This window comes from Pogona vitticeps, chromosome 1, assembly GCF_051106095.1.
Source record: "Pogona vitticeps strain Pit_001003342236 chromosome 1, PviZW2.1, whole genome shotgun sequence".
NCBI lineage: Eukaryota > Metazoa > Chordata > Lepidosauria > Squamata > Agamidae > Pogona > Pogona vitticeps.
The window spans coordinates 22,974,744-22,993,355 of NC_135783.1; the positions used below are offsets into that span (position 1 = coordinate 22,974,744).

The 18,612-nt window shown below is 45.7% G+C and overlaps 1 protein-coding gene across 3 annotated transcripts; it reads left to right on the plus strand.

Moving 5' to 3' along the window:
* Positions 1-422: 422 nt before the first annotated feature.
* SIX2 (SIX homeobox 2) lies at positions 423-18,385 on the plus strand. 3 transcript variants are annotated; one of them, XM_072989371.2, is made up of 3 exons: positions 423-1,151; positions 1,694-2,391; positions 15,199-18,385. In XM_072989371.2, exons 2-3 carry the CDS (start codon positions 1,826-1,828, stop codon positions 15,503-15,505), a joined length of 873 nt encoding a protein of 290 aa, XP_072845472.1. In that variant the 5' UTR covers positions 423-1,151; positions 1,694-1,825; the 3' UTR covers positions 15,506-18,385. The 3 variants fall into 3 exon arrangements, with proteins under 3 accessions (XP_072845472.1, XP_072845483.1, XP_078239565.1); XM_072989382.2 differs by having other exon boundaries at positions 1,694-2,385; XM_078383439.1 differs by lacking the exon at positions 423-1,151 and having other exon boundaries at positions 1,194-2,391.
* The last annotated feature ends 227 nt before the right edge of the window (positions 18,386-18,612 follow it).

Consider the following 18,612-nt stretch of genomic DNA (forward strand, 5'->3'; position numbering starts at 1 on the left):
AAACAACTGGAAAGTAAAATGGTCTCAAACAGACAAACAAAACACCAGCACCATTTGCAACAAGTGAATTATACCCTAAAATCGTGATTTTAAAACGCAGCTCCACGACTCCCAGGGAATAACAAGACCCAGAAGCGGGTTGCCTAAGCGCTACGAGGCAACCACGTTCTTTTACAGTTTTTCTTTTAAAAAGAGAATTTTAAAAACTGTATGGGGGGGGAATCTAAAGTGAGAAAGATCAACGTCGTAAATATAATTGTTTTTCAAACGTGGGGGATAGGCAGTCTTGAGGCACTTTTAAAAGGAACTGACTTGATGCTCTCAAAAGTTAGAAAAGCTTCATTCCCGCAAACGCTCTCAATAAGACTTCGCACAACTTCGAGACAATCCAGAGATCTGTACAAAACTTTTCGCCAATACTGGGGCCGATTCCCTCTTCCCCCCTCTCCCTTTTCCCAGAATTGTGGGAAGTATCAGAGTAGGTACCTCAAGGAGAGAAGCTGGGGGTCCCGTCGGTGTTGTAGCGCCCCCGCTGTTAGTCAGCGGCCAGGTCTGGGTGGAACTCTGGTACTCTTCTCCCCCCCTCCCCGCCCCGTTTTCGCGGTGTCAATCAGAGCGGACATTTCATTTTTTTTCTCTTCTCTTTTCTCCCCGCCCCTCCCCCTTCCTCCCCCCCCCCTCTTTAGCAATATCTCGGCTCTCAAAAGCCCGCCTCTGAGTGGCTCGGAGCAATCTGTCAGCCGAGGCGGGGAGCCACCTCAAAACAGATCGGGTTACTTTTGATGGACAGCGTCACCATGGCAAATAATTTGATTAAAACTATTGTCTTCTCCCTGGCAGTCCCCGGGTCAGATAACTGGACCAATCACGGCGCGGCTAATCACTTTTCCATGCCAGTTTAGAATAATATTATTTGGAGAGAGAGAGAGAGAGAGAGAGAGAGAGAGAGAGACGAAAGGAAGAAAAAGTAGTAGTGGTAGAAGAAGGGAAAGGGAGGGGGGAGGAGGAGGAGAGTGGGGGGGCGAAGAAGAAGAAGAAGAGAAGAGCCGGCAAGGAGAGGAGAAAAGAGAGGAAGAGGAGAAAGAAGACGAGGAAGAGGTGGTGCCGGAGGAGGAAGACGGGGGAGCAGGACTTTCTGTGCTAGATTCCATGTAAGCGATCTTATCGCAGAAAGGCGGGGGTGGGGGGGGGAGAAGAGAGAGAGGAACTTCGCAAGCCCGGCCAGGGGGTGGGGAGAGCGAAAGTCCCGCCGTCGCGAGGGGCGCCGCGCTCTCGTCCACAATCCAGGCGCAAAGTTGGCGATCGGAACGCTGGGACTTACAAAATAGAGAGGCGCGATCAAAGGAAGGGGAAAGGGAGTTTTCTGCGTGTGTTGTTGTTTTTTTTTAAAAAAAGTGAAAGTGGGCGCCGGGAGCTCCCTTTGATCCTCCCCCTTCCTCTCTCCCGGCCCGGGCGCGCAGAGTCTAGCGCTCGATGGGCGCCCCGGCCGCGCCGCAGCCATCCGCAGGAGCTGCCCTGCCCTCGCCGGAGGGTGCCATTTTTTGTAAGTAAAAAGTCGCTGGGGCGCTTGCGGAACCCTCTCCCCCTTGGTGGCGGAGGCGGCCAGGGCGCGCAGGCGCCCCGAACCCCCTTTTTTTCCTCTCTCTCTCTCCCTCTCATCTCCTCCTCCCTCCCTCCCCCGGCTATCCCGCAGGCAGTGCTCGCGGGGGCTCTTCTTGCTCCCTCCGGGCGGCTGCCCCCTTTTCGGCCGGGGCAGATGCGATAAGGAGCGGCGGCCGCGGAGGCAGCGGACTGGGGGCCCGGAGGGCGCGCCGCCGCCGGCACCATGTCCATGCTGCCCACCTTTGGCTTCACCCAAGAGCAAGTGGCGTGCGTGTGCGAGGTGCTCCAGCAAGGGGGCAACATCGAGAGGCTGGGCCGCTTCCTGTGGTCCCTGCCGGCTTGCGAGCACCTCCATAAGAACGAGAGCGTCCTGAAGGCCAAGGCCGTGGTGGCTTTCCACCGGGGCAACTTCCGCGAGCTCTACAAGATCCTGGAGAGCCACCAGTTCTCGGCGCACAACCACCCCAAGCTCCAGCAGTTGTGGCTCAAGGCGCACTACATCGAGGCCGAGAAGCTGCGGGGGCGACCCCTAGGGGCCGTCGGCAAGTACCGGGTCCGCCGCAAGTTCCCCTTGCCCCGCTCCATCTGGGACGGCGAGGAGACCAGCTACTGTTTCAAGGAGAAGAGCCGCAGCGTCCTGCGGGAATGGTACGCCCACAACCCTTACCCGTCCCCCCGGGAGAAGCGGGAGCTGGCCGAAGCCACCGGCCTGACCACCACCCAGGTCAGCAACTGGTTCAAGAACCGCAGGCAGCGCGATCGGGCCGCCGAAGCCAAAGAAAGGTACGAGTAAGTACAGCGGCTGCGCCTTTTTCTCCCCCTTTCTTTCTTGCATTCTCCCATACCCCGCTCCTTTAGTGCCAGAAAGGTTCGGGGTTCGAGGAGTGCCCCTTTCCTCTTGCCTAGGCTTGCTCGGGAGGAAGTCGGCCGAACTTCGGAGCAAAACGCCTCGAGAACAGAGGCTGCGATTTCAGCCTTGACACAGTATTTAACAAAAGAGGAAGAAAAAGTCTTTTAAAGGGAGAGCACACCGACAAAAAAATCATAGTGATTTACCTTGGACCATGACCTGGTATTACTTTGGAGTAAACTCGGTCCTCTGAAAAAGAGTCAGACAAACGCTACCGGAAAGCGGCCGCCTGTGGTTCCAGAAAACATTTTCTGTGTGCTGCCTTCAGCAAAGTGACTTAAGAAGAAAAATCGGTATTTTTGGTGAATTATTTGGTCACGGTCCAAGATAAATCAGTATGATTTTTGTCGGTTAGTTTCGGTTTGGACAGAAGCTTTGTCCTGGAAAATTAGTTAGAAACGAAGTTTAAATGAATAGGAGAAGAGGGCTGGCCACAAACTTCGTTCCTTTTCTCTGCTCAGCTTTCAGTTCTGTGTAACACTTTTGTTCAGCAAATTACTTAAAATCCAAGTTAGCCACTTAGATACATAATTTTAAAAAAGAACAACACCCTATTGCGCAACTGATTTTGCTATTTAGATCAAAGACCCTGCCATACTCCCGGAAAAATCCTTTATCTTTCTGGATAGTATCTAATTTATCTTGAACACCCATCATCTGAAGACTACAAGGTCGTAATCATCTCTTTGCCCACCCTAATATCTAGCCACACATAATACTTGCCCTAAAGTTAAACAAATTAAACTTTTAAGGCTGCAATCCTATCCATGTACTTATCTAGAAGCAGCTCTGTTGAACACGAGGGGGTCTGCTTCCCTTGCTGAGGCTTGCAGTGCAAGAATGAACGGATCCCTAACCAAGCCTGCATCTCTCTGGCTGACAATACTGGCGCCAAGTGACTCTATTCATTTCAATGGAGCTGGTGAAGCAGCAGGTTAAAGTAGAAGATGGAAAAGTGACTTTGTTCAGCATGGTTGACAGAAGCAGGCACCTCTGAGAAGCCTTCAGCTCTTGAAGGAAAGCTCTCTTAAACTTCCCCTAGTGATCATGTTCCTGAAGCCCCTAACAGCACCAATAAAAAAATACTATAATTTGCTGAACTCGTTTTCAGGAATCCATGATGAATTTCTCACTTTTCTTTGATCACCCTTGAATTTCCCATAGATGTCAACAAAAAAGAAAGTTAGGGTTTGAGGGTTTTTTTTTTTAAAAAAGTATTGGTCCTAGAATTAAATTCCATCCATTACTATCTTTCAACAGGCCGGCAATTCCCCCCCCACACACACATAATTTCCTGGAAGCAAATCCCAGGAGTCCAAGTTTATCTTAAAATCTAATACTGTACTGGATGCTGCTTATCTGCCCAGATGCAAGCTTTTTAAAAACAATTAATGAAAATTGGCTTCCCTATAAATAAAAGGCTTGGTGGAACTCCTGGCAGTAGTCTGAGCAATAATAACACTACATGTCACAGTTCCATGTTGTCAGGATAAACAGGTCCCATCAATTATTGTTAAATAGTGAACAATGGTAAGAGCATCCCTATGTATTTTTGTAACATCAACTCATTTTAAAATATCAGATTGTATTGGTGTTCTTCCTCACCTGAAGTTTTTGTCTGATATGGAGAGCATGGATTTTTTTAAACCACAGAACTGGGATATATTGACTTTTATAAGCCTATGCTGGAATCAATGTGTCATGGACTGTAATAAACAGGTAATTTGAAGACTGCAGTATGATTCCCAGTTCCTGATGTGTTACTCCAGTTTGTGGGCCTTACCTCAATTGCCTGGGCCTTATATTTGGAAATACACATAGGCTGGCACTTCACTCCAGAATAATGCTGTGGTTTAAACAGTTATACCTAAAGTTTTATCCAATTAATTTTTGTTGATTAGCAAGACCCCAGGAGAACTATCAGCATCCTCTTCTGTTTTTGAGGAGGAACAATCATGTACATGTCTTCTCAGGAGTAGTCCTGTTACATCCACTACACACACACAAACACACACACACATAAGAATGACTGGTTATTTATAATTACTTAAATGTAAATAGGGCTTTCGCCCAAGTATTCCCAAAGAGGCAGTCAGTGTGGTGTAGTGGACAGAAGGGCAGATTAGGATTTATGAAGCCTGGGTTCAAATCCCCACCAGGCCATGGGGGTCAATGGTATATCCATTCCTTAAATATCTCACACTACTGTTGTTGACATAAATCAGAGGCCACTTAACAGGACACACACACAGCCCCAATGGTGTAGAAGAGTGTAGCTAAAACAAAGTTCTGTTCAAACCAAATTACCTGTTTCCCAAGTGTATATAGGTACGTACTGGGTTTTTTTCAGACTCTGAGAGACTGAAACAGAAAGTCTTTCCTCAAACTCTCTAGGCTTGCAAGCAGTGGAGAAAGCTCTTCAAGGCAAGATGACATCACAGCCATGGATCACACAACCACTAGGTCCCTCAGTTCCAGGAAGATAACCCCACCTTTGCTTCCCCCCCGCCCCCGTGCTATGCCCTAACTAACTGCATCCGAGGCCTCCTGTTGGAGACAGCCTTGAACAGGCCAGCATTCACAATAGCACTGAAGCAGCTAGAAGGTTAAGGGTGTGAAGTGTATTTTGACTCAACTACCCATCTGCACAGACATAGATTACTCTGGAGTAAGTGGGTGGCAGTCTGGAGCTTCAGGACATCCTGCTACAACTTCTCGTTACTTATTCCTCAAGCTTGCTTGTTCGGGAAGAAGTTCCTCCAAAGCAGATGTACTTCTAAGTAAATCACTAAAAGCAGTTTGTGGAGTTACCTGAATTCACTTACTTAGCTTTACTTACAGGGCACTTGGGAAAAGCGGGAGGGTAGGACTGGACGGAAAATAATTTGCCAACTGGCCTGAAATCAGAATATGGGAAAGTTCTTTTCTTCTTCTTCTAAAGTTTCTTTTTTGGACTACAATTCCCAGAGTCCTCCCCCACCCCCAATCAGCATGGCCAAGAGCTTTCTCAGCGCCCCCTCCCCCTTTAAATGGAAACCAGTTGAGGTATGTGGGTTGAAGGCTATAGGAAAAAGCCTTGGTTAATAGCTCCAACAGACTCCATATAACTGTGAATCCAGCTCTTTCTCTCTCACACACGGACACTCATACATCGTACAGATGGCAGATTTTGCATTTGAAGTGAAAGTATTTCATGGGGCCCGGGTGTATTCAGTTTTGGCACCATGTGCGGCCAGAAGTCAGTTCAAACATAGTTTTTCTAGTGCTGGTAGAAAATCCAGAACGTACTATTCATGGCTGCCTCCACCAACATGTGGGGCTAATAAAATAGATACCATCCGGTCGGACCTGGAATCCGACGACGACGAAACCCGCGATTGCAGTTCTGAAGCGGCCCGTCGGATTTACACGAGACAAAAAGCGAATTTCGGCGGAAAGCGTATGAGGCCGGTTTCCCATCCCTTGGGAGGTCTGTTGTTGTGCATGGCTTCACTTGGAAGGGGTTCCTCCGGTTTCAGGGAAGTTTCCCTCGTGTGTTCAAGTTTATTAGGAGAAAAAATGTGCTCTTTTTGCAAATCGCCTTTTGGTCCAAATAAGTGTGTGTTTGGGTTTACCCCAACGCACTATAGATCGCCTTAATTCGAAGTGGCCACTTGACTCCGCGCCTATCCTGGAACATTTTAGAAGGCGACTAAAGCTGCAAATCCTATGTGCACATCTCTAGGAGAAAAGTCCAATTGGCATCAGTGGAGCTTTCTTCTGAGTAAGCATGAACAGGCGCCTTACAAGCTCGAATATCTAAAACCCGCGCAAGGGAATGATTTCAACACCATACTGTACTGTCTTTAATGGGACTAAAGTCGCTTGAAAGCCAAGCCTTCGGTTTATAGGATTACTGGACCGCTGCGAATCTCTGTAGATTTTAATGAGGCGGATTGGGGGAACTCGGGTGGATTGCAGGACTGGAGCATCACACCGGATCAGAAGCTTGTGTGTGTGTGTTTACTCAGATATAAACGCTATTTTGTTCAAAGGAGCTTCCACCCGATTGAAAGCGGGCAGGTTTTCATCCGGAATCTGTCACTGCAAGGGGTCAAATTCATGACAATAGTTTCTGGGGGAATCGCAGGTCTCCGCTCGGCGTTGTCTCATATTTGGTACGTCCATTGACAACTTGAGGATCTTTCTTTCTGAACAGGCGTCACTATTGACAAGCGGACGGTAAAGTTCCTTTCTGCTGTTTGAAATCGAGTGCCTGTCCTAATAATGTGCTATCAAGTCAATTCTGACTTCTGGCGACCCTCTTCAAGGCTATACCTGGCCTTAATCTCGCTGCCGGCAGTCTAAACTGCAATTCCTTTTTACTACCAGAACCGGGTTCTTGTCCCGTGGTTGACGGAGTAGGCGCTTTGTAAACAGAAGGCGCGATCCTCGTGAGCCGTGGCCTCTGTAAATCTACGAGGAGGGTCGGCAACTTCTTCAGGACGACCAAAGGCCGGATTTCCGTAGTTTCCCCACTTCTGGCGTGCAGACCCGAGGCGTTCCGACCCAGAGGTCCTTGGGCACTGGGGGGCCGGGAACAAAAACAGCGAGGAAGGGTTTTTCTCCGATGCGAATAGACCAAGCCGCAAAGAGGGCCTCCCCGGGTTCCTTGCAGCCTCGGGGTGGGGTGGGGGAGCTCCGGGGCACCGTAATTTGGAAAGCGATCGCATTACAAGCGCGGGGAGCGGGTGCCTTTTGGAACGATTAAGCGCTCCAAGAGAAGACTGGACGGATTTACAGGCAAGCCGGTCTCGTCGGAATCCTGTTTTCCATCCGGAAACCAATTTGCTCTAGCCATTACCCTAAATGGACTTTGGTTTCCTATTTTCTGGCAAAGGACCAAGAAACGCTACGTTTAACTTTTTTTAAAAAAAGGATGAAAAGAAGGGATAGGAAGGGACTTACAGAGGAAAAGTGAGGGAAATGCAAAATAAAGAGGAACGTGCCTTATTCAGGCGTCTGGAGGGTTTTCATCCTAAATTTAAAACCCTACAAACTCACCGTCCTTAACTGACCACAGGGTCCCGTGAATAGGATGGCCCCTAACAACCGATTTTCCATTTGGGAGTCGGAAATGGAACTCGGATCAAATATCTCACCTTATAGTCCTGGTCTTGACAATAGTTGCCGGCTCCCTTTGAGTAAGAACTTGAAAAATAACTGCTAATATGGCTTGTCCACATTTGGATCCCTCGGTAGATCATCAAAGCCTGAGGGGCATTTGTAGGTGTAATCAAAGGCCTTCAATGAAGAGAATATTTCCCAGTGGGCTGCTTACGAAGGGGAAAAAAAAAGAAGACGCAAAAGCAAAGCCCGCTGCTTATATACCGCCTCAAAGCGCTTAAAGCGCTTTCGAGGCGGCTTACAATTTAATTATGCAGGCTACAAATTGCCCGCCCCTCCTCTTGCCAGTTGGATACTCAATTTACCGACCTGGGAAAGATAGAAAGTTGAGTTAACCTTGAGCCGGCTACCTGGGATTGAACCCTGGGCTTGAGCAGAGAATACCTGTAAGATGGTCGATGGCCCGAGTTTCTTTGTGTTTTCTGGAGGCAAACGTGCTGTTCCTCTATGGGAAGCTCTGGAATAATTCTAGGAACCTCGAAGCAGATCACTGGGCTTCCACTGCCCGATTCTAAGCTGTCTAGGAATCCGAGACGTCTGCTACTAAGTTTTATAGGGTTTGTCGTCTAGTGAAGTGCACAATTTATTTTGATGGTCAAGCATGCCATGGAAATAAAGTCATGCCGACTTCTGCATGCTTACTTGTGTTACACGGTGAGACTTACTTCTGAGTCAGCGTGGCACAAGGTCGGGTCCAAACTATAATCCACAGGTGCCGCTTCCTATTAAAAGGAATCAAGGTTGGCAACAATTGCTGTCCACCAAGAATCAGGCAAAACTCTGCATAGGATCGGGGCGGTCCATGGCTTTGTTTGGTGTGTTAGGTAGGGCACTGAATTATGCCCTCTCCCCTCAAGGTATACGTTACCCAAAGCCAATCAAAGCACTCTGAGGCCTGAGAAAGAAGGTGCCACAAGAGCGTTTCCACCCCCGAGAGATAAAACTAGAATAATAAGGGATGAAATAACAATATTTTGCCTTTCCATTGCACTCAAGATGGACGCCTAAAAAGTTGCCTACCTCTACCTTAAGGTAGGACCAGCCCTCTTTAGACTGGGCAAGTCACTCACGGTGCTGCCGAATCTGGCCTTTGTACTGCCATGAAGCAGGGTCCCCTACTCAGCAGCATTAAGCATTTACTTTTGGGTCCGGATAGGCTCGTTGACAAATGCGTGAAAAAACCCTCATAAATGCCTTGGTTTGTCTTGGGTTTTCTGTCGCGCTGTAAAGTATGTCTAGCGCAAAAACGCGTTGAGAAGAATCGTTTACCTCTATGCGAAAACTGAGCTGGATTTTAATTGAGGAAGAAGTGGTGCAGCCTAATAGGGGAGTCTTTTGGAAACCCGTATGTCTCAGCTGGACGACCACCTCGCTCGGAAAATGGAGTTTGGTACCGGTAATACAGCACTTAGCCTTCCTGTAGGGATGTGAAACTACTAAACTACTGTAATGGGAATGGTTACCAAGAAAGCCCCAACATAACCGGAGACGTGCGCGTCATTTACGCAGACTCCGCACGACCTCTTTTCTCGCGAACTTCCGAAGGGCTGAGGCGGGTAGCCGTTCCTTCTTTTGGGACCTAAAAGCACAGAGACGCTGAAAACTGTCGTTAATATGCAAGGACCAGATGCTATGCACCTATTCCTGGAAAAACCTCCTCGGAACAAAAGCACACCCGATTGTCGCAGTTACTAGTAAAGCCGCTCCTAATGGAAAGTGGCCTGCATGGAAAAGCGGGAATAGAGTACTGGATGTGGGACTTTTCAGTGTGCTTGGCAGTTACAGTGGGATTAGGAGTCTCCCTAGACGCTCTTAACTCGTTAGATTTAACGATCTCCCACTAAAACGAATTAAGAAAGGAAGGAAGGAAGATTAACGGTGCAGCCCCGACCCCTGGTCTCTCATCTGTCCTCCTTCTTCATTCTAGGAGTGTCCTTCTATTCTTCCCTCAGAGTTCTGTGGAACCTAGAAGGTTAGTCATTGGGAGGCAGCCTAGGCGGGTGAGGAGCTGCTCCATCGCATACATCCCGTGTTCAGTGAAACTGGTACATTCCCACCGAGAATCAGGTGAAAGAGGCTCATTCCCAGTAGAAAACCGGCGGGAAGGAGCGTTCGGTCCTCCGGGAGCGCCAAGATTCCTTAGGTTGCCCCTTGTTGGAGCTTATATGAGACTTGACTCCTTTGAATTTAGTGGGAACGTCTTCTGAGTAGACCCACCCAGAACCGAGTTGCTAGTAGCCGGTTTTTTGTTTTGTAAAATAAAAACATGTTCTTTCTTAAAATGAAACCTGCTTCCAGCGGTCGCCTTTTGTTAAAGCAGCTTATTTTTGAACTCACCAAGCCAGGAGGGCATCGCAACGGCTTCGGAAAAACTGCTATTCACTGGCCCTTTCGTGACCAGTTACCCGACCTTCAAGGAAGTCCTATTGAACCCAGGGGAGCATTGTAGAGTTAGTCCTAGTTAATATGCTGGAATGTACTTCAGAGTAATCCTATTTACGATTTTAAACAACAAATAACTCTTATTTCGTTTATGACTGTGGTGGAGATCCTGTGCCTTGTTACTCTGCAGCTCAGAGATTCTCTGGGGGAGGCAATCTCATCTATGCTTACTCTGAAGTAATTCCCACTGCTTTCAATTGAGGCAACTTTTAATTTCAGATAAGAAGCACATTGAATCTCAGACTTGTTTGTTGCGAAGGAATGAGTACAGGATGCATGAACTCACCCTCCCCTTCTCAAGTGAACATTTTTCAGCCTGAGGGGAGGCCCGCTGAAGAAATGAATTCTTAATTCAGGACAAGAAAGTCTTCTGCTACTGTAGTTGGGAATCCTTTATTTAACGGTGAAGTTTAAGAATAGACAGAGGGAAACGATTAAGAAACTCTGGCATGATTACATTTTGCCTCCTTATTCTTCTGATATTAGATTCATCTGGAGTAAAAAGCCAGGACAGGCCGATTTCCTGAAGCCTGGGACAGTTCCACATTTGGACTCTAACTTCCATAATCCCCCCAGCCAGCACAGCCTGAGAATTATGGAAGCTGCAGTCCAAAAAGAAAGAAAGAACAGTTTTCAAGCGTTGACTTTCAATTTCTAACCACACATCCCCTCATTTTCAGTCCTTCTGTCTCCAAAGGCATTCTGAACTATGCAGAAGAGATTTTTTACTTGCTCTCCTCAAGCCACATTTTGTATTAACAACAAACTCTGGAACCTAAGCCCAAGTCCTTGAAAGTTGCAGATTGAAGCCCTCTAAGCTTACATTTTAGCTTCCTCATGCGCATACATTTTCACCTTCCTCCTTTGTTCCTGCACCCCCAAATTAACACTTTGGTTGTAACATTGCTTAGTGAGCACCCCCCCTTTGAAGCAGAAGTAAGGTAACAGTCACCCTGGTTCTAAATCAGGGGGTCATGTAGTTGTTGTTTAGTTGTTAAGACATGTCCGACTCTTTGTGACCCCATGGACCAGAGCACGCCAGGCCCTCCTGTCTTCCACTGCCTCCTGGATTTGGGTCCAATTCATGTTGGTTGCTTCAATGACACTGTCCAACCATCCTATCCTCTGTCATCCCCTTCTCCTCTTGCCCTCACACTTTCCTAACATCAGGGTCTTTTCCAGGGAGCCTTCTCTTCTCATGAGATGGCCAAAGTATTGGAGCCTCAGCTTCAGAATCTGTCCTTCCAGTGAGCACTCAGGGTTGATTCCCTTCAGAATGGATAGGTGAATGATCTCCTTGCAGTCCAGGAGACTCTCAGGAGTCTCCTCTGGCACCACAAAAGCATCAATTCTTCAGCGGTCAGATAAGGTGGTCAGGCAGTCCCATTTCTTTATGGACTTGCCAAGTTTGTTGTGGTCCACCCAGTCAAAGGCTTTTGCGTAATCAGTGAAGCAGAAGTAGATGTTTTTCTGGAACTCTCTGGCTTTCTCCATAATCCAGCACATGTTAGCAATTTGGTCTCGAGTTCCTCGGCCCCTTCGAAATCCAGCTTGTACTTCTGGGAGTTCTTGGTCCACATACTGCTGAAGCTTACCTTGGAGGATTTTGAGCATAACCTTGCTAGCGTGTGAAATGAGAGCAATTGTTCAGTAGTTGGAGCATTCTTTGGCACTGCCCGTCTTCGAGATTGGGATGTATCTTTTTGAATCCTCTGGCCCCTGCTGAGTTTTCCAAAGTTGCTGGCATATTGAGTGTAGCACCTTAACAGTGTCATCTTTTAAGATTTTTAAATAGCTCCACTGGAATGCCATCAACCTCCAATGGCTTTGTTGTTAGCCATGCTTTCTAAGGCCCACTTGAGTTCACTCTCTAGGATGTTTGGCTCAAGGTCAGCAACCACACTATCTGGGTTGTCTGGGACATCCAGATCTTTCTGGTATAATTCCTCTGTGTATTCTTGCCACCTCTTCTTGATGTCTTCTGCTTCTGTTAGGTCCCTACCATTTTTGTCCTTTATCATGTCCATCTTTGGACAAAAGGTTCCTTTAATATCTCCAATTTTCTTGAACAGATCTCTGGTTTTTCCTTTTCTGTTATTTTCCTCTCTTTCTTTGCATTGTTCATTTAAGAAGGCCCTCTTGTCTCTCCTTGCTATTCTTTGGAAGTCTGCATTCCATTTTCTGTAACTCTCCCTATCTCCCTTGCATTTTGTTTCCCTTCTCCTCTCTGCTATTTCTAAGGCCTCGTTGGACAGCCACTTTGCTTTCTTGCCTTTTCTTTGGGATATTTTTTGTTGCTCCCTCCTGTACAATGTTACGAGCCTCTATCCAAAGTTCTTCAGGCACTCTATCCACCAAATCGAATTCCTTAAATCTGTTCTTCACTTCCACTGTGTAATCATAAGGGATTTGGTTTAGATTATACCTGACTAGCTTAGTGGGTTTTCCTACTTTCTTCAGTTAAAGCTTGAGTTTTGCTATAAGAAGGTGATGATCAGAGCCACAATCAGCTCCAGGTCTTGTTTTTGCTGACTGTATACAGCTTCTCCATCTTTGGCTGTAGAGAACATAATCAATCTGATTTCGGTATTGCCCATCTGGTGATGTCCACATGTAGAGTCGCCTCTTGTGTTGTTGTAACAGAGTGTTTGTGATGACCAGCTTATTCTCTTGACAAAACTCTATTAGCCTTTGTCTTGCTTTGGTTTGAACTCCAAAGCCAACCTTGCCTGTAGTTCCTTTTATATCTTGACTCCCTACTTTAGCATTCCAATCCCCTATAATGAGAAGAACATCTTTCTTTGGTGTCAGTTCTAGAAGGTATTGTAAGTCTTCATAGAATTGGTCAATTTCAGCCTCTTCAGCATTGGTGGTTGGTGCATAAACTTGGATTACTGTGATGTTGAAAAGTCTGCCTTGGATTCGTACACCCAAGTAAAGCATGTCTGCCATTTATTAATGATTCAAGTGGAAGTGTCCATTTTCAGGATCCACTGACAAATCCCTGTGCCATCCCCTGAGACTGCCTGGTGGTTTCATCATCTTCTGTGATCTCTGGAAAATAAAACAGAAGTATTTTAAAAGCCCCTCTCCATTACCTATAGCAGCTCAGGCACATTCCAATATTGGACTGCATCAGAACTGGCAATCAGGAGTTAGGCATTTCCAGTGGAAAAAACACAAGGCGTGATGAATATTGGCCTTTGTAAGAGGCAGGTTGACTTTTTTTTACTCCCCCCTCCCTTCCAGGAGATTGACAAAATGGTTGTTGTGAAGTCAGGCAGGGCAAAAAACTTCTAGAGGAAATTTGGAGAAGGAAACAATGGAGAACGTTTTGGCTTAAGAGCAAAACTTGGAAATGTTACTTTTTAAAAAGCTACAACCTCTCGACCCACCCCCACCCCCAGCAGAGCTCAGAAACATTACTATTTGACTGCAACTCCCACAATCCCCTTCAGGAGCATTCTGTAAACCCTCTCTAGCAGAAACATCCCCTTCTCTTGGTGCTCCTATTGCCATAATTTCACAGGCACAATGCCTCTGACTATTGGGACTTCATCTGAAGAGTAACTTTTCCTTTTCTCTCTCTCTGAAATGAACTGTGCCTCTTCATGCCTTGACAGTCATCAATTTTAAAGTCATCATTTTGCATATTCTCTGAACATGTCGTGTGTGTGTGTGTGTGTGTGTGTGTGTGTGTGTGTGTGTGTGTGTGTGAGAGAGAGAGAGAGAGAGAGAGAGGGACTGGCAACTCAAAAATAAATCTTGATATCCTTACAGGGGCTTCTTTTCTATTCAACTGCCTTTAATTTTGCAGCCTGCAGCTTGTTCTTCAGTGACATTTAATATAATGATAATAATGATAATAATAATAATAATAATGATAATAATGATAATAATGATATTGATAATAATGATGATGATGATGATGATGATGATGATGATGATGATAATAATAATAATAATAATAATAATAATAATAATAATAATAATAATAATAATAATAATAATAATAATAATAATAATAATAATAATAATAATAATAATAATAATAATAATAATAATAATAAAAAAAAATAAGTAGAAGTACAAGTATAAGTATAAGTATAAGTATAAGTAGTATTAATATTAGTAGTATTAGTCGTAGTCGTAGTCGTAGTAGTAGTAGTATTTTGTGCTGTCGAGTCAATTTTGACTTATGGTGACCCTTTTAAAGGTTTTCCAGGTAGATATTATTAAGAATTTGTTTGCCATTCCTTCTTCGGGAGGCACCCCACGGGCTGGCTCTTCTCCCAGGAGACACACTGGGGAATTAAACTCCCAAGGTCTGGCTCTGCAGCCAGGTACCCAAACCACTGAGCCATCCAGCCTGCCCAGTAAATGGACAGCCTTAATTATTAGTTGAAGTTAATTGTATGAAAACTGAACATTCTTCAGATTATCTTTGAAGTACAAGTCAAAGTAGACTAGAGAGGTGTACATTGTTCATCTCACAAAAATCCTGGGAGGTTGGGCTAGTCTAGAAAGAAGGTCACCCAAAGAGGAGTGGTCCTGTTGCAGGAATTTCGCCAAGTGCTTTTTCTGAGCACTTGTGGGGGGGGGCTCTGATAACCCTCGAGTTATAAATTTGGGGTTCCACACTACTACACTCCAGTGGCCATGCTGATGTGGGGATGATAGGAATTGTATTCCAGCACATCTGGAAGTTCTTGGCTTTTGTGAGGGCTGGGTTAGGGCTTTATGAAGGAGCAAATGCCCACCACCATAGTCAGACTGACTTCCGGGTAAATCTGCACATAGGATTGCATTATGAGATGGAATTCAACTGGGTATGGGTTCAACCCAAGGAAAGAGCGGGTTGACAGTTGCACTAAGCAGGTGGATGTGTGAGGGGGGGAGGAGCACCTCTACAAATGGACATTGGAAGAGTCCTATTTTCAACCAGAGTTTCTAGAATGCAGGCTGTGGGATTCTGGACATTTGGAATCCAAACAAGGGACTTTCCTAAGTTCTGTCCATACCGTTTTGCAATTCAAGCTGGCTCCTCCCTTTCTCTTCTTTTCTTTTCTCCTTTTTAGGGAAAACAATGAAAACTCGAGCTCCAACGGCCACAATCCACTTTCCTCCTCTTCTCTGAATGGCAACAAGGCAGTTTTGGGCAGCTCTGAAGATGAGAAAACACCTTCAGGGACCCCAGATCATTCGTCATCCAGCCCAGCTTTACTGCTCAATTCGAACCCAGGTTTACAGCCGCTCCACAGCTTGGGCCATCCCCAGGGTCCTAGCGCTATCCCGGTACCAAGCGCAGACCCTCTGCACCATCACAGTTTGCAAGACTCCATCCTCAACTCCATGTCTTCCAACCTAGTTGACTTGGGATCTTAAAAACCACAAACACAGAAACAAAAACAACAACTGCGAATATTCTCTTAACCCAGGGCTCCCACAAAGCTGTCTTCTTGACTTCACAAAGAGATCCCAAGCAACTTCCTACCTATTACACAAACTGTTAGAAGGGTAGCACATTCTTATTGTATGGATCTGGTGTCTCACTTTGGATTGATGGGTTGACCATTGAATTATTGGGAAGGTACTGCAAACTCCAGACTTTTGCCAGTGGTTTTTTTTTTGGGGGGGGGGAGGAAGTCTTAAAAGAGTTTAGCAAAGGTGATCATGAAGAGACTGAGGACTCTTTCTTAAATATTTCTTTTTAAATGGCCAGAGGGGCAGAAGAGAATGGCTCTCCAGTACAGAGCCGATTTAGGAGGGTGTGTGTAGAGGGGTGGCTAGCAGCCACAAAGTTTGCAATATTTTAGGTACTTGATCTGAGCCACTCTTCCTGGTTGCCAGCTTCTTAACACATCTCTCTAGCTATGCTTCAGCTTAATCCACGAGGTTCAGTGAATAAAGCTCTTTCAGGCACAACAGCTGGAAGAAAGGCCATCTCAAGACATTGAAATAGAGGTGCACATATTTGTGTGGGTTTTTTTTGGACTACAGCTCCAAAAAGTGGTCTCGAGACCGGGAGAATTCTAGGAATTTTTAGTTGAGAAATGAAAATATGCTTACCCCTACCTAGCAGCAAATGGTGTCCCATCCACCCAAAACAATGTGCATAGTACCCAAAGCCAGCCAAATTAAAATAATAATGATTTGCTGCCCCTTTGTGACATCTGAATCTGCTGGTTAAGGCAACTGACTAATGGAAAAGTAGAATTTTAAAGTCAAAAGGTACTGCTAGGATTATCTAGCCCAACTTTCTGTTGGTGCAGGAAATCCATAGCTAAAACATCTCTGGCAGATGGCCACCTGACCTCTGTTTAGAAACCTCTAGGTAAGGAGAACCCTTCCCCCTCCTGAGGGTTCTGTTCCACTGTGGAACAGCTTTTAACACTCAGCTCTGCATAATGATAGGGCTGGCCACAGATAGAAGAGACCAGTGGTCCACCTAGCGTCCTTCCATGGCCAAGGTCAACTGGATGCCTTTGAGAAGCCCGGAACACTGGAGTCAGAAGGTTTTTCCTACTGTTGCTGAGTGCCCATTAACTGGTATTCTTTGGTATACTCTCTCTAGCTCTAAGCGCTCATTCTGGAAGACCTGAAATGATAGACAAAATTCATGGAATGTAGCTCCTTTCAAAACCATCTAAGCTAATGGTTCTTACTGGTGGCAGCAAATTCCACGCATCCATTCAAGCTTTCCCAAACCATCTCCCTCCCATTCAAAGTACCAGACTACTATTCATATCATCCCCAGGTGGCAAGCAATTTGTTGGTTGGGATGATGGCATTGATAGTGCCACAGCATGGGACAGCATGAGGTTTGGGAAACATTCAGAAAGGTTGCTGTCACAGAGTGTAGTCTGTCAGGGCAAGACCAATAAAAGAGTCTTAGGATACCTTAAAGACCAAGAAGTTCTAATTAGCATGTGGATTCCGGCAAATCAACCCTGTCATGTTCAGAAGTAAGAAAATTTACTTTGTTGGACAACGACTCCCAGAATGCCTCAGTGGTCATGTTTTCTAGTCTGTTCTGGGTGTTGTCCCAAAAATGAACTTTTCCTATCTTTGGTTTTATTTATGACTATGAGTCTTTCATGCCCAGGATTACCTGGAAACAACACCCAGCTGAAATCATAGGGTTGCTTTCAAAACAGGAAGGGTTTTTTTGTTTGTTTTGTTTATCATTGAGTGACAGCCTGGAAAAAAAGGCATGTTTAAACTAAACTAAACCCCATCACACCCCAGAAACAAAAAAGCAAATAAACAAAAAAACTCCCGAGGAAGTTGATTTACTGCAGTAGGAATCCTTTTTAGTTGTTGGTGGCAGGAACAACGGTCTTGCAGTGTGATGCTGAAGCCGTGAGATGCTGTGGAAAGGGAAGCCATGCTTCTCATCTTTCAGGCACAGTTGGCCAGCTGTCCTGTAGGTGAGTGCAGACTGTTAAGTCACATGCTGTTAAATCACATGACTTCCACTCCGCCTTATAAACAACTATTGGCATCTCTGCATGCAATCAGTCTTCATTATTCTGTTTTGTAGCCAATCCTATGCAAAAGAGAGAGAAAGCGAGAGAAAAAGGTGGAGGGGGGAGAAAAAGGGGGAGGGGGAGGGGGGGCTTATTTCCCCTCGGTGTGGTTCGTTTTGCCTTTTCTTAGGTGGGGAGGTCAGGAAGATCGGCAGAGCCCTTAAGCCAGAAACTTGCCTTCAACTGACCTTGTGGCTTCAGTAGTGGGAACTGAAGCTGGGACTATTGACTCAGTGGATGCCCTTCAACCTCAGTTCCTTCACCTGTAAAATGGGAACAAGGGCAAACTACCTCACAGAGCTGTTTGTGAGGATAAAAACTGTACAGCGTTTTGCACATTTAACATTGAGATAGTCTATATCACTCATTATTCTTCATAATAATTAATAATGTTACCCTCCCCTTTTGAAATCTGCGGGGCCACCCCCAGGTAGTGTGCTTAATTGTCAAGGCTTCAATGGCTTCTGGGTCACATCCATAAGACCTGGGTCTAACCCAGGTGGAGGCCATGACACCCACCCAAATCACAGCAGGCCAAGAGCAGTTGTTATATATCTATCTTTACCTATATATCTATATATCATAAGCTGTTGCTGCTCATTGAACTACAAGGTCAATTACCAATTGCCAGGCAGGCCCCCTTGAATTCTGTGTATTGTTTATATTATTATGTGAATACGGTATTTGGGGAAAAAATTATTTCTGCTTCTATTTTATAATAAAATTAAGAAATCTAGCCTACTGTTCAAGAAACAAAGGGTTTTGTGTCTAACCAGTGTCTCACTTGTCAGGGTCATGTCAGTAACTGAGCATTTCCCGTTTTCCAGGAAAATCCCATTCCCATCATTGGAAAATGCAAACAGTAAGACAAATCATAGACTGAATGGTGCAAGCAGGACTCAAGGGCCTCTGCCCATGTAGCTCCTAACTGCAGAGCAGAGGGCAGTTTTCCAAGGAGTAAGA

Bases quoted from the DNA above. Each gene is read 5' to 3' on its own strand.
- SIX2 (XM_072989371.2), top strand. From the start codon at position 1,826: ATGTCCATGCTGCCCACCTTTGGCTTCACCCAAGAGCAAGTGGCGTGC. The intron at 2,392-15,198 runs GTAAGTACAGCG...TCTCCTTTTTAG, and splicing joins GAAGCCAAAGAAAGGTACGA to GGAAAACAATGAAAACTCGA.